The following is a 12971-nucleotide window of genomic DNA, read 5'->3' as shown; positions in this document are numbered from 1 at the left end:
CAACTTATCCAGTAAAAACTTTGAATTGGAGAGTAAGGAGTATAGGCCTCTGAGGACTTTTCTTTGGGGTTAGGAAGGCAGAGTGACATTTGGGATATAAAGTCAGCAGATGGGCAGAAGGACCCTTGCTGTCCAGCCGTCAGGGCTTCCACGGCTCAGGCTCAGTACATATTCTGTAATATGCACTTTCCTTGTCTTAAGGAAGCACTAAGCAGAGTAAGTCTAAGGTTATCCCCATACTAACAATCACTTGACTATAAGAAAACATTTATTTGGCATCAAAAAGCAATTTTACATATACCCACATGGAGAACTTTTTTTTTTAATTGAAAACCACCAGATCTTAGAATGATCACTTTTCATTTTTTTTATGATTTATTTAACTTTATTATGTTCGTTGGTGTGAAGGTGTCAGATCTTGTGGAACTGCATTTTCAGACAGTTGTGACCTGCCATGTGGGTGCTGGGAATCGAACCCGGGTCCTCTGAAAGAGCAGTCGGTGCTCTTAACCACTGAGCCATCTCTCCAGCCCCACTTTTTATTTTTATACATGGCTTTAAGCAAAGACTTTTGAGTCGAGGAAAAATAATCATTGATTCAAGGTAACTCAAGAGTAAGTCAAGTTTTGCTAAGGGTCTAGGAGACCACCATTTCCCTTCCCAGTATAGAACCTATGATTGTTAATTCATTACTAAGTCTTTTAAAAGAATGTTCCTCTTTTATTGAAAATAAATTTTTCCATATAGTATATTCCAATCCTCTTTCCCTTTCCCCACCTCCTCTCAGATCTTTCCCGTCTTCCTAACCACCCATGCTCCTATTTTTTAAGAGAACATAGTAAACTAATTTCATTGCTTAGTAAGATATTAAGAATATCTGGTTGCAATTGACTCACATATTTCATTAACTTTTTAATAATTTTAAAAAATGGACATAAATTTAAATTTCTAAAAAGATTTTCCTTTCTTGTTTTTCCATTTTTTTAGAACTGCTACTTTGGCTTATGTGAATATTGGCCTCATCTATCTCTTCCACCTGGATAATTACACTGAAGCCTTTTGGCGATTCTCTGAGGCAATCCGAATTGATCCTTTATATATTCAAAGCTATATTTGTAGAGCAGAAACCTATTATAAGGTATTTAATACCTGGGGATCTTGAATTTAACAAATAATTTAATTGTTTGGATATTTTTCCAAGGTAACTGATATGAGTGTAATTTTTCAGCTAACGACAGAGGCTTATAAACAATAGCTATTAAGCAGATACAGTTAGTTATTATTTGTTATTTGCAAAACCTCTTCTTACAAGGTATCCATTTTCATTTATGGTATCTCTAGCACATGTTTCATATTTCACTATAAAACAATATACAGCTATTGTAGGTAATGCATTCTATGCAAATAAGAGTATGTGATGAGGAATTTTTTGAAAATCGGTAGCCTGTAATGTTATTGGCTGGGGAAATCTGTTAACCCTTTAAAATCTGTTGTCTAATTCTGTGTATGTATGTTATATGTACCGGAAAGTGTGTAGGTTCATAGACTAAGATCTATTCCCCACAGTTCAAATAACTCTTAGCACTACCGTCTTCCGTTCTCCTACTAGTCAGGTCCATTAAGCAGGGCTTAAAGAACTCCGCTGCTTTCCGAATGCAATGCCAAATTCCAAATTCCTCTTAACAAAAATGTGGTTAGGCCTACCCCAGTCCCTGCTACCAGCTTCTGTCTTAGTTAGGGTTTATATTGCTGTGGAAACACACCATGGCTATGGCAGCTCCTATAAAGGAAAATGTTTAATTGCAGTGGTGGCTTAGAGTTTCAGAGGTTCAGTCTATTATCATGGTGGGATGTGGCGGCATGTGGGCAGGCATAGTGCTGGAGAAGGAGCTGCTACAGGGTGATGTGCAGGCAACAGGAAGTAGACTGAGGTACTGGATGTGGCTTGGCATATATGAGACCTCGAAGCCCACCCCCACACAACATACTTCTACCAACAAGTCCATACTTATTCCAACAAAGCCATACTTCCTAATAGTGCCACTCTCTGTGAGTTTCTGGGGACCAATTACGTTCAAACCACAACAAATGGTATCCTAATAATCAATAACTTTCTTTAAACTTTAATTTTTATAGCTTATCTAAATTAAAAATGTATATAATGAATTCATTGTAACAAATTGAAATAGCTCAGTGAGTAGTCTCTCTTCTCCTCCTGTCACCAGATCTGACTGCCTGTAGAATACTCCTTTAGCTTCCGTCTCTGTTTCTCAAAGATATACCTTTGGGCCATTTCCTACCAACTGCTCTGTCCCAGACGATGCTTCCTTCCCAAGACCATTGCCATAGCCTCTTCATCTTCTTGTTACTGCTCTTTGCTGCTTTGATGGCACTAACATAGAAGTTCTAGGGACTGTGCCAAAATATAAGTCAGGACTTTTACTTTTTTTCTTAGAAACTATGGGGCCTAGCATTTACTACCTTCCCACCCCTGTTTATATATAGCCTCTGGATATATTTGTTTTAGTCATAGCATGCTGGTTTACACTGTGGTAAAATACCTTCAAAAGCACCTTAACAACATAACAAAGACTTATTTCTTGTTCATACCTCATGTTCTAAATTCCATTTTCTGCATCTCAGAACTTGGTATGTCTAGAGTTCAATTTGTAGGGGAAGCCCAGCCCAATGGGGGGCGTGTTCGCCTCGGGCTAATGTTTACGTATAAATCTGGTGGGCGTGAGCCCTGCTGGTCCTTTTGTATTTCCTGCCCATCACTGGATCCCTGGTGTTGTAAGCTATCCCTTCATTAAAATTTGCTGTTTCATATTAAGCTAGCCTGATTATTACGCCACTTACATCAATTCAAAGTCCTTATCCTCCAGATAACAAAGGTAGAGGATCCAGAGCAGATCCAGCACTGTTCCCAGGGAAAGTGCATTGTTAATATTGTTGGGTGAGACATAGGCATGCTTACAGTTTATCATTCTTTTCACTCATCTGTGAATGGTATAGGCAAAGCTGGGAAGTTTGGGGAAGCTGGTGTGTTCCAGTCACATACATAGAATTCAAAGAGTTAGTAGGATAGCAGAATGTCAGCAGATGCCCTTACTCTTTGTTCTAAGAAGCCTAACTATCTACACAATCATTGTTGACTACAAGATGAACTATTGCAGTCGGAGAAAAAAAATGCAACAGAGAATTATACAAGCACATTTGGAGGCATTTCCATGAGGTATTTTTGAACAAAAAAGTAAGATTCAAGCCGGGCGATGGTGGTGCATGCCTTTAATCCCAGCACTCGGAAGGCAAAGGCAGGCGGATCTCTGTGAGTTTGAGACCAGCCTGGTCTACAGAGCTAGTTCCAGGACAGGCTCCAAAGCCACAGAGAAACCCTGTCTCGAAAAAAAAAAAAAAGTAAGATTAAGGAAAGGAAATCATGTGTATAAATATAATCTAATGTAAAAATAACTTTAAAATTAAACCCTGTTCATATATATATATATATATATATATTATTATTATTATTCTGTTTGTAGGTTCAGTCTCCTTTTTTAATCTGAGCTAAAACCCAACTCCAGAAAACTTTGTAAACCCAGAGAGTGAGCTTCTGTCAGCCGCATTCCACTTTACTTAGTGTATAGATATTTGGGTGGTTTAGAAGCAGAGTGCCCCTCCCCCATAGGTCTATGCGGTGCTCAACTGGTAGCACTGTTTGAGTTGTTGTAAAATGGAAGTCATTACTTGAGTATTTATAGTGTGTCTTGCTGTATCACTTCTTTGTTGTCCACACAGATATGAGAAGCCTGGCTACACAAACCCCTGTCATGGCGTAATTGGTCACCATGCTTACCCCTATATGACAGACTGAATTCTCTAAAACTGAGGCAAAATAAATCATACCATTTAAAGTTGCTTTATTGGGTACTTGTTAACTAACAGCAACAACAAAATTTTTAAAATACAGAAGGTGCCAGCAAGAAGTGGGGTTGTTGCTGTGAAACACCGGGCCATGTGGTTTGCTGTGTCTCCTGGTAATATCAGAAGTTACACCAATGGCAGCCTAGGCATGCACTTAAGAACAGCAATAGATGGGGAAAGCCCAGGGGACTCAGCCCTACACAGAGAACTACAGGTAGCTAAGGTGTGGCAAGAGAGGGGGAAATAGTATTCCTCAGGGAAGAGTGCACCAGCTGGTTATCCTGTATTCGTCAGCCCTACTTCCTGTCAGGTCTCGGCTACCTGGCCTGTTGTTGAGAGGCATCCCAGCCTTAAGCTTCCGTTACTGTGGGGAAACCTGCTACCCGTGTGTTCTCTACCATGAGTGACTGTTATTTTTTCAAACCACAAGTCAACCCAAATTCTTCTAAGGCATGAGATTACAAGATGGAGAAAAGCAACGAATACCAATCTGGACGGTTGGTACAACCTGGTGTGCCAATGTGAACATGCCAGCGGTTCACTAATTGTACAACCGGGAAAAGGGCAGCTTAAGAATGTGCACAGAAATTCTAGAATTCATTTAAACAAATTCTGTCTCTTTGGGTTTCCTCTTATTTCTACCCATTCTTTTCTTCAAATAGTTTGTTCTGTTTCAGTACCCTCCATGTCCACCTCTAAGTCAGTTTGTGGTATTCTTCCAGGGGACCCTGCCACCCTATTTGTTCTCAGCTGTTCAGGTTAATTTTTCTGGGTTTGTGGAGTGCTCCATTGGTGATGTCTTCAGCGGTGGTTGACTATTGTCTTTGAATGTGTGGAAATTTAATTTATGGCTCTGCGACCATTAGTAAGGATAGAATGAATCTTTACCTTCCACATGGATCGCAAATGGACCTCTTTTTCCCACCATTCTTATATTTTGTTTTATCCACACACATCCACTGATTCATTTTGTTTCAACTCTGCTTCTCCACCTTATTTTTAAAGTGGAATTTACTTTTGCTTCTTAAGGTACTTTTTTATGTTAGTTTATTGAAATTTGGTGAAATAAATTTTTAAAAGGTCGAGGGAGAAAATTTTAGTAAAAGAGAAACATACATAAGAAGGGATTACTTTTACAATTTATTAATTATAAAACTTGGGGACAAATATAAGATTAGAACTGGAAACAATTACCACAGCCTGGATGCACCCGCCCCCAGCTACCATCCAGTTCCAAAAAGGTCCTTGCCATCTGCTGGCCCCACCTATTCTTGGGGGCCACTCTCTCTCTTCCTTGGTCCTCCAAGGACACTTTGATCCATTTCCGCCAGCTGAATGTGAACTCTGCTCTGGGGTCAAATGCCCTATTTAATTGCATAATGGACCACAACAATAACACGATTCCTGGAACATACATATACTACAGCATATCACATAAATGAGTGTAAAATGATGCGTGAATGGGTATTTGAAACCATTCTTCAAAATTAAAGATAAATAATTGAAAAACCAAAGATGTTGCATCATAAGACTTTTTTTGATTTTGTGAATTATATTTGCTTTGATGAATTAAGAAAACTATGTATACTTTTTGTATTTATATGCACACATACATAACAACAATTAATGTAAAAAAAAGGCTACAAATTTAAAAAAAAAGAGTAAGGCGGGTATATCAGAGGGCTTGGAGGGCATAAAGGAAAGGGGAATGATGTAATTAAATTATAATCTCAAAAATAGAAACAAAAACAAGTAGAAAGGAAAATCAAGGATATTTGTTTAAGCTTCTACAAAAATTCTGCAAGAAATTGTGGGAGGGGCTAAACATCAAGAAGAAGATTGCTTCGACTAGAATACTGATTCCTGTTTATCGTTCAACAGCTGCACAAACTGAAAAGGGCAGTGTATGAATTATCTCGTGCTATCCACTTCCAGCCAGATGCAATCCAGTTATATATAATAAGGTACCGGCACAGAAATTGACTTCTTCTCGAGATAACTTGACATCCCCCTGTTAATCTTCCACGATCCTCACCTTATGTCTCATCTCCAAACAGCGTCTACCTCTCAACTTTTATTTCTTGTTTTGGATTAAATGTTAGGATAACCATATCATTTCTGCTGCTGTACTCTTACACTAAAGTACAGTTTCTGAGAGCGAGGTTCTAGCCAGCTTGCTGTGTAGGTAGCACATGTGCCCTCAGAGTAAGGGAGTACCTTTTCAACATTGGTTCTGTTTGTAGCCACAGTACTAAATAGAGCCCTCTGCCAAAACAGTGATAAAAAAAAATGACACTCAAAATTGTACTTTAAGTTTAGTAGAATTTGGTATAGAGACCTGATTTAAGATATTATTACCAAAACCATAATCTCTCAATATTAATAGGCCCGGGGAAATGCAATAGGACATATTTTCTGATAAAGATATATTTTGTGTTTTAACAGTTAAACCACATTTCAGAACTTATATAAATACTTCTTCCCATTCTGTTCTATGACCTTTAACTTTATTTTACTGTCACATTTTCTAAATTGTTTCTTTCATCAAAACTTCATGTTAATTTGCCATTGTGAACTTTTAAAAAACGGTTTAATTTTCCAGAAATGGTGGTGTGTGCCTTTAATCCAAGCACCTGGAGGCAAAGACAGAGAGGAAGAGAGAAAGGCAGAGAGAGCAACAGAGAGTCAGAGACAGAGAAGTGGAGAGTCAGAAGAGGGGGGTGCAGAGAGAGATGCAGAGAAGGGGCAGAGAGGCAGAGAAAGAGAGCAGGGAGAGAGAAAGGCAAAGAGAGGTAGGATCCCTCTGAGTTCGAGGCCAACTTAGTCTGCATAGCAAGTTCCAGGACAGCCAGCACGACAAAGAGAGTCCCTGTCTCAAAATGCCAAAAGCCAAAAACAAGCAAACTTTATAATTTAAAAAAAATGTTTTTATGTATGTATACTTACATAAATGGGTTAATGAATGTTTTATAATTATAAAATGTAAGTAACATTATTAACTTTTCTTTTGGATACTTATTTTGATGGATGAGTGCTTAACACTGGACAGGACATTTATTTCACCCCACTAAGGCTCGGGGGTGATCATGAAAGAGCTGGGTGGAAAGGCTTTAAGATGAGGAGAATAGGAGAAGGACTGTGGCAATGCTGTCTTTTGGCCATGGCCCAGCCACTTCAGTCAGAGCCTCACTGCAGCTGTGCTGACCTGCAATGAACCCACACAAGACCAGGCAATCAACAGTCAGTCGTGATCCAAAGGGGTGTAGGAGAGCCCAATTTTACCCTGTCGAACTAAATTGGCTACTGATGGATTCTGGGGGAAAGCGATAATTTGTTTCAGTAGGGTATACCCAAGTGAGGAGCCCATGTTTCAGTGAGTTTTAAAACCATGGTCATATGGAAGATGCTGGCTAAGCTCAATGAGTCTTAAAACAGCAAAGCAGAAAAAGATGAGTGCGAGACAGGGGCATTAGAAAGAAGGGGAGGTAAAATAGGGGTGGAGGGAGATGAGAAAACTGTGGGGTTATAGTTATCAGAATGTGCTTTATACGTGTATGACACTGCCAAAGAACGAATCCAATAAAAGTTTTTAGAGCCCACAGAATAATTACCTTTTCTCTGCTTGCAATATTCTGTCATTTCTTTCAGGGGACAGTACCTTCTAATGATGAAGCGTTATGATCTTGCAAAGTCCACTATTTATCAAGTAGCAGAAATGAACAAAGGTAAATGCAACTAATTCAAAATAAAAATGTTAAAGAAACATTTCTCCATTTTTTTTACTACTGGTAATACCTATATATTAATTGACAGCATGAAGAATTCACTTGAAAGACAAAGTGTTTGAAACTTTAGTCCTTGATTTTACATAATCAACTCACATAGTGATTCATGGTCTGGAGAACTTTAGGAAAACACTCACTATATGATATATCAGGCTTATAATTTTACATTTTTGGTTTGTAATTGTAATAACTTTTTTATATGGTAATAGGTGGTTTTGGTATGGTGTTGTTTGTCATTTTATGTTGCAAAAATAATATGATACTATGTGACTCCTTCAAAATAATTATATTCTAAGCCCTTGCAACCCAGCAGGGGTCTTGATAAGCTCTGTTTTGCTTTCAGGTCTCATTGAGCTGACACCAATCCAGCAAGCACTCATTTACTCATTTTGTGAAAACCATGAAAAGGCTATTAGCATCTTGGAAGGGGTCACAGTCAACAGACCAGAGATCTCCACTTTTGCACTCTTGGCAAAAGCCCAAATGAAGGCTAAGAAAATCAAGGTAAAAAAAATCTACTGATTAATGTTTATTAAACTTAGTAATGAATTCACATGTTATAGTTAGAGTTGACATTTAAATACTTTTAGAAAATGAAATGATTGTATTTATTCATGAACTACTAATTTATCCTAGTAACTGTATCTGTATTTATTATGTTATATATTGACTTTCTAGTAATTAATTAGTTGGAGATAGAGATGGAGAACCAGAGAGATAAAGATAGAAATAGACAGAAAGATAGACAGATAGACAGAGACATAGAGATAGAACTTGAGCTAGATAGAGATAGAGAGACAGAGATGGAGATACAAGGAAGATTCTGTATGTTGCCCTGTGGTGTGGTTTGGGCTTAGGGAACTGTGCGAGTCCTCTAGGGCCATAGAGTGATCAACAGCCACCAGGAAGTCAATGCTCTCAGCCCTGGAGGGAAGCGGATGGGTTTCTCTAGGAACAAATGTGAGCCAGAAAGCTATTTCTCCCAGTCAAGGGTCCAGGGCACTCAACTGATATCATGTTTGCCACTCTGTAGAACCCAAATAGAGTTCCTAAATGAGCCTTGGAATTTTCTAACCTGTGAACTTTTAGCTTGTCCAATCAGAGGCGATGTTCTATTAACTCTATTGTCTCAATATCTCTCAGGTCCTCTTTTTTTCTTTATTTCATGGTCATTTTCTTGGTTTGCAACAAGTGCTAAAATCTTCCAAGCTTTTATCCACAACACACACAGAGTACTTGTTTCAGGACATTAATATGACGTCTTCATAAACCTCCACTCCAAGATTTCCCTAAGAAGACGTGGTAAAGTAGCCAAGAAGGGTCAGATGGGCAAAGCAAGAGAAAGCAAAAATGTGCTTGTTTTCACTGAAGTGAGATGGAAGACTGGAATGTGCTCATGTCCTTATGAACTCAGGGACACAGTGGCAGGCTAGATGTCCAAAGCAGACAGGAAATGGGGAAGAAGGAGATGGCGCCAAGGGTCAACCTCGGAAAAGAAGATAGAAAGCATTCATTGACAGGAGAGAAAAGGGTGAACTATTGAAATGTTTGAAATATTGGTATACGGAATAATATAAAGGAAGGACACAGAAGATAATTCATTTTTCCAATGGGAAGGACATGTGCTGAGGACAGAAGATTGGATGTTGAGGTGGCTTGTGAGCGTGGATGAAATACTGAAGAGGAGCCAAGTTAAATCCCATGATTGCTTTAACAGTTTACTACACTTTAGAAAGTAGAATAATAATAGCAAATGTGTTTAAACTTGATATTCATGTTTAGATTTATATGATGATTTGTTAAGTAATAATGACATCTGGAAAATTAAACTTCTTTTTCATTAATGGGTTTCAACTATTTTTATTAGATGTATATGGGTAACTTTTGATGAAACTTGTTATTCTACAACTAGTTGAAATCCCATTAAAGGTAAAACTGACAAATTGTATCAGGTATCATCAATACTTCTGTTGCTTTCTAAATTCCCGACATGTCACTCAGGCTAATTATTAGTAAATGCTCTACACGTTTAAGTCTGATGTTAGAATTTACAAGTTCTAGGTATAAAAACCGATGTATGTAAGCCTGCTTCAGACCTGGCATGTAGGGTGTCTCCTGGGGGAGAACTTGCTGGGTTCATCCTCTGGAACGGGGTTTTTCGGTTGACATTTGCGACTGCATCAGGTCTGTGTGCATTTGTATGACATGGGAGCTGAGCTGCAGTGGGCTCTGAGTTCTCTTTACTTTTAAGGTTGTGAACATGCCCTTCATCTCTTTCCTCTGTTCTTACTCTTATAGGAAGCTGTGAGAATATTTAAGAAGGCTTTGGAAATGTTTTCAAGTTCTGACAAAGGACCGAAGGCCACTGCTGTTTTAGCAGAGTGTCTGTATAACCTGGGTCTTTGTTACATGGAAGAAGGCAACCTACAAATGGTATCTGTGTGCTTAGAAGCAGAGATTATTTGTGACTTTCACACTGGTTGCTTGCATCAGTTTTGTTTCTGAAAGGCTACCCACAATAATGCAAGATGTCAGCTGACCAAGCAGCTTCTAAAGCTTGGCTCACAAGAGGCAATGTGCACCCATTAATTCCTGTGAATTGTTTTAAATTAGAAATCAGCACATTTTATTTGATGCAAACTTGCCAATAATATTTTAAAGCTAATACATTTTTTCTCACCAAAATAATAAATCTAACTGTAGGAAATTATTGTAGCAAAATAATATCCTCACACTAATTTATTAAACTGTAAGAAGTTGAATTAAGTATTTTAATGTGCTGCAGACTAAATGGATAATGATTAGAGCATTCTTTGAGTGTCCTTATTGATAACTGAAGAATCTAAATCAGATTGAAATGGGCTAATATGACTCAATACACTGGAAATTGTGGCGCCCTTTTATCCTGAAACTGAACAACTCTCCTTCTGCTGCAGTTCTTTGACCATAAAGGAGAATATTAATTGCTGCTGTCTGTGGTTTTTTTGAATTGATGAAATCCAAAGAATAGTGATTGACATTAAACATGGATTATGTAGATATTTATCATGATCTACTGGAAATAATAGAATCGTTAATTTTAAATTTGACTTATTTCTAAGTATTATACTTGGTTGTTCCAGAAAATTCTTTGGGAGAATGCATTTTAAATATCCCCTCCCCCAAAGACCCTCAAGTGAAGCTTTTCAATAAGAGTTCCATACTTTTTTATTCTTCTGAATCCATGCGGTTCTGTGACTAAGTGGTATGTGCTTCAATATAATCTTCTAGGCTTTTGACTCTTTTACAAAATCTGTGAAAGCAAATCCTGACTTTGCAGAAGCCTTTTATCATCGGGGAATTTGCAAAGTAAAACTCAACAAGGATAACTCCATCCTGGACTTTAATCGGGCAATTACCCTCAATCCCAAACATTACCAGGTATCCAAATAAATGACGTCAGTGATTTGGAGAATATGTTAGTATTGGTGAAACTATTAAATAATTTATGCATGATTGATAAAAAAGCAGTTCTCTCTCTCTCTTTGTGTGTCTTTTTTCCCCTTCTCTCTCCCTCCCTCACCTCTTCCTCCTTTTCCACCCCTCCACCCTTTTTTGAGACAGCATCTTCTGGAGCACAGAATGGCCTTGAACTCACCATGTAGTATAGAATAACCTTGAACTCTTGATATTTCTACCTCTGCCTCTCAAGTTTGGAGATTACAGATGTGCGTTGTTATCATATCCGACACCAGTTAATTATATTTTAACAACCCACCTTTTTGTATTCCTTTCTGCAACAGAACTATTACTTTTAACATAGATATTACATTTGTAAAAATATTTTGAGAATTGTTACATATGTAAATATTTCAAATACATTAATTTATTTGCTAATAATTTTAACTTATATGCTGTAATTTTATTACTTTCTTTCTTTCATATCAATGGATTTTAAGGACAAAAAAAATTAGTAGATGAAATTTGAGTTAGTTCTTGATTCTAAATTAAATTTGAGTTGATAATTAGTAGCAACTGTCCTAGACAAATAATGTTGGTGTAGTTAGGTAGGGTGATGTCTGTTTTTCACAGGAGACTCCTACTAAAGGAAATGGGGTGAAGAATTATGGTGTATACCATTTGTTTTTCAATAGTTTAGGGGGAAATGGGGAAAGCAAACATAGTAGGCTACATACTAATGATTACTGAATCCAAATAGTAGCCATAAGTATGCTCCCTGTAAAATTATTTCAGTTATTCTGTATGCTTAAATTTTTAATGGAAAGAAATGGGAAAATTATATCTTAATATTGTCTTTAGTATAAAGCATATATTTGTTTGAAGTTCCATATATTCTGGTAGAACTGAAGCTTTTACTCAAACATCTATCTCTGCTTTTGTTCTTGTCTGACAAGGCATATTTAAGCCGAGTAGCCTATTATGGTTTGAAGGGCAGATACTCCAAAGCAATCCTGAATTGTAATGAAGCCATCAGACTTTATCCTGAGAGTGTACGTGCCTACATCTGCAGGGGAGTTCTGAAGTACTACAACAGAGTAAGCCATTCCTGCCAGGTTTACTGAGTTTAGAGTTGAGGCTTCTCCGCTTGTTAACTGGGCACTCACTCCCCGCATTTCCTCAGCTATATGGCATGATACTTAATCTTTGAATATATGATGCATAATATTCCACCATAGTTTATATTTAATTACTTGATTGTTAGATATTTGGAATGTTTTTATATTTCACTATTCATTTTAAATAATGCATTTATATGTGATGAGAATAAAGTCATTGCTTGAGTGTCCTACATGGAAATCCCTGGGTAAAATGTTGTGATATCTGATGCTACATGAAATGATTATTCCTCCCTGATTACATTCTTGACTTTTCTTCATTACTATATCATATGGAATACTCTGCTTTAGTACCTTAAAGCAAAGGTGGGAACTTGCATTATGTACCAATTCCCTGAAAATTACTGTGTTCAGAAATGATGACATAAGGTATCAGAGGAGAATGGAAGGGGGTGAGAGGGTGAATGTGTGTAGACAATGTTGTGATTGTGTGATATGACAGAATGACTGGCGGAAGTAAGTCAAACCTTCGGTGCTCACCAGGGGACTGTGGCTTGCTGTGCTCACCAGGGGACTGTGACTTACTGGCCTTTTTTTACAGTCAGCACCACTTTCTCCAAGTCATATAGCAACACTGGTGTAATACTTGATTAAATTATTTTATTTTTGAGATTTCATTTTAAATTTATGAGTGTTTGCCTGCATAGGT

At 37.7% G+C, this 12971-nt stretch overlaps 1 protein-coding gene across 2 annotated transcripts in view; it reads left to right on the top strand.

Annotated features, from left to right (window-relative positions):
* Positions 1-12971, top strand: part of Ttc6 (tetratricopeptide repeat domain 6) — a 140635-nt gene that overhangs the window by 105626 nt on the left and 22038 nt on the right. Inside the window, exons 17-23 of one of the 2 annotated variants that reach the window (XM_075947685.1) lie at positions 988-1138; positions 5803-5885; positions 7570-7646; positions 8050-8210; positions 10005-10139; positions 10977-11126; positions 12101-12241. In XM_075947685.1, the coding sequence (XP_075803800.1) occupies positions 988-1138; positions 5803-5885; positions 7570-7646; positions 8050-8210; positions 10005-10139; positions 10977-11126; positions 12101-12241 (898 nt within the window). Of the gene's footprint in view, positions 1-987; positions 1139-5802; positions 5886-7569; positions 7647-8049; positions 8211-10004; positions 10140-10976; positions 11127-12100; positions 12242-12971 lie in introns of those variants that run through there. The other variant, XM_075947686.1, reaches the window with a different exon arrangement.

Source organism: Microtus pennsylvanicus, chromosome 14, assembly GCF_037038515.1.
Source record: "Microtus pennsylvanicus isolate mMicPen1 chromosome 14, mMicPen1.hap1, whole genome shotgun sequence".
NCBI lineage: Eukaryota > Metazoa > Chordata > Mammalia > Rodentia > Cricetidae > Microtus > Microtus pennsylvanicus.
The sequence above is the reverse complement of the archived record's forward strand: the minus strand, read 5'-3'. Positions and strand labels throughout refer to the sequence as shown.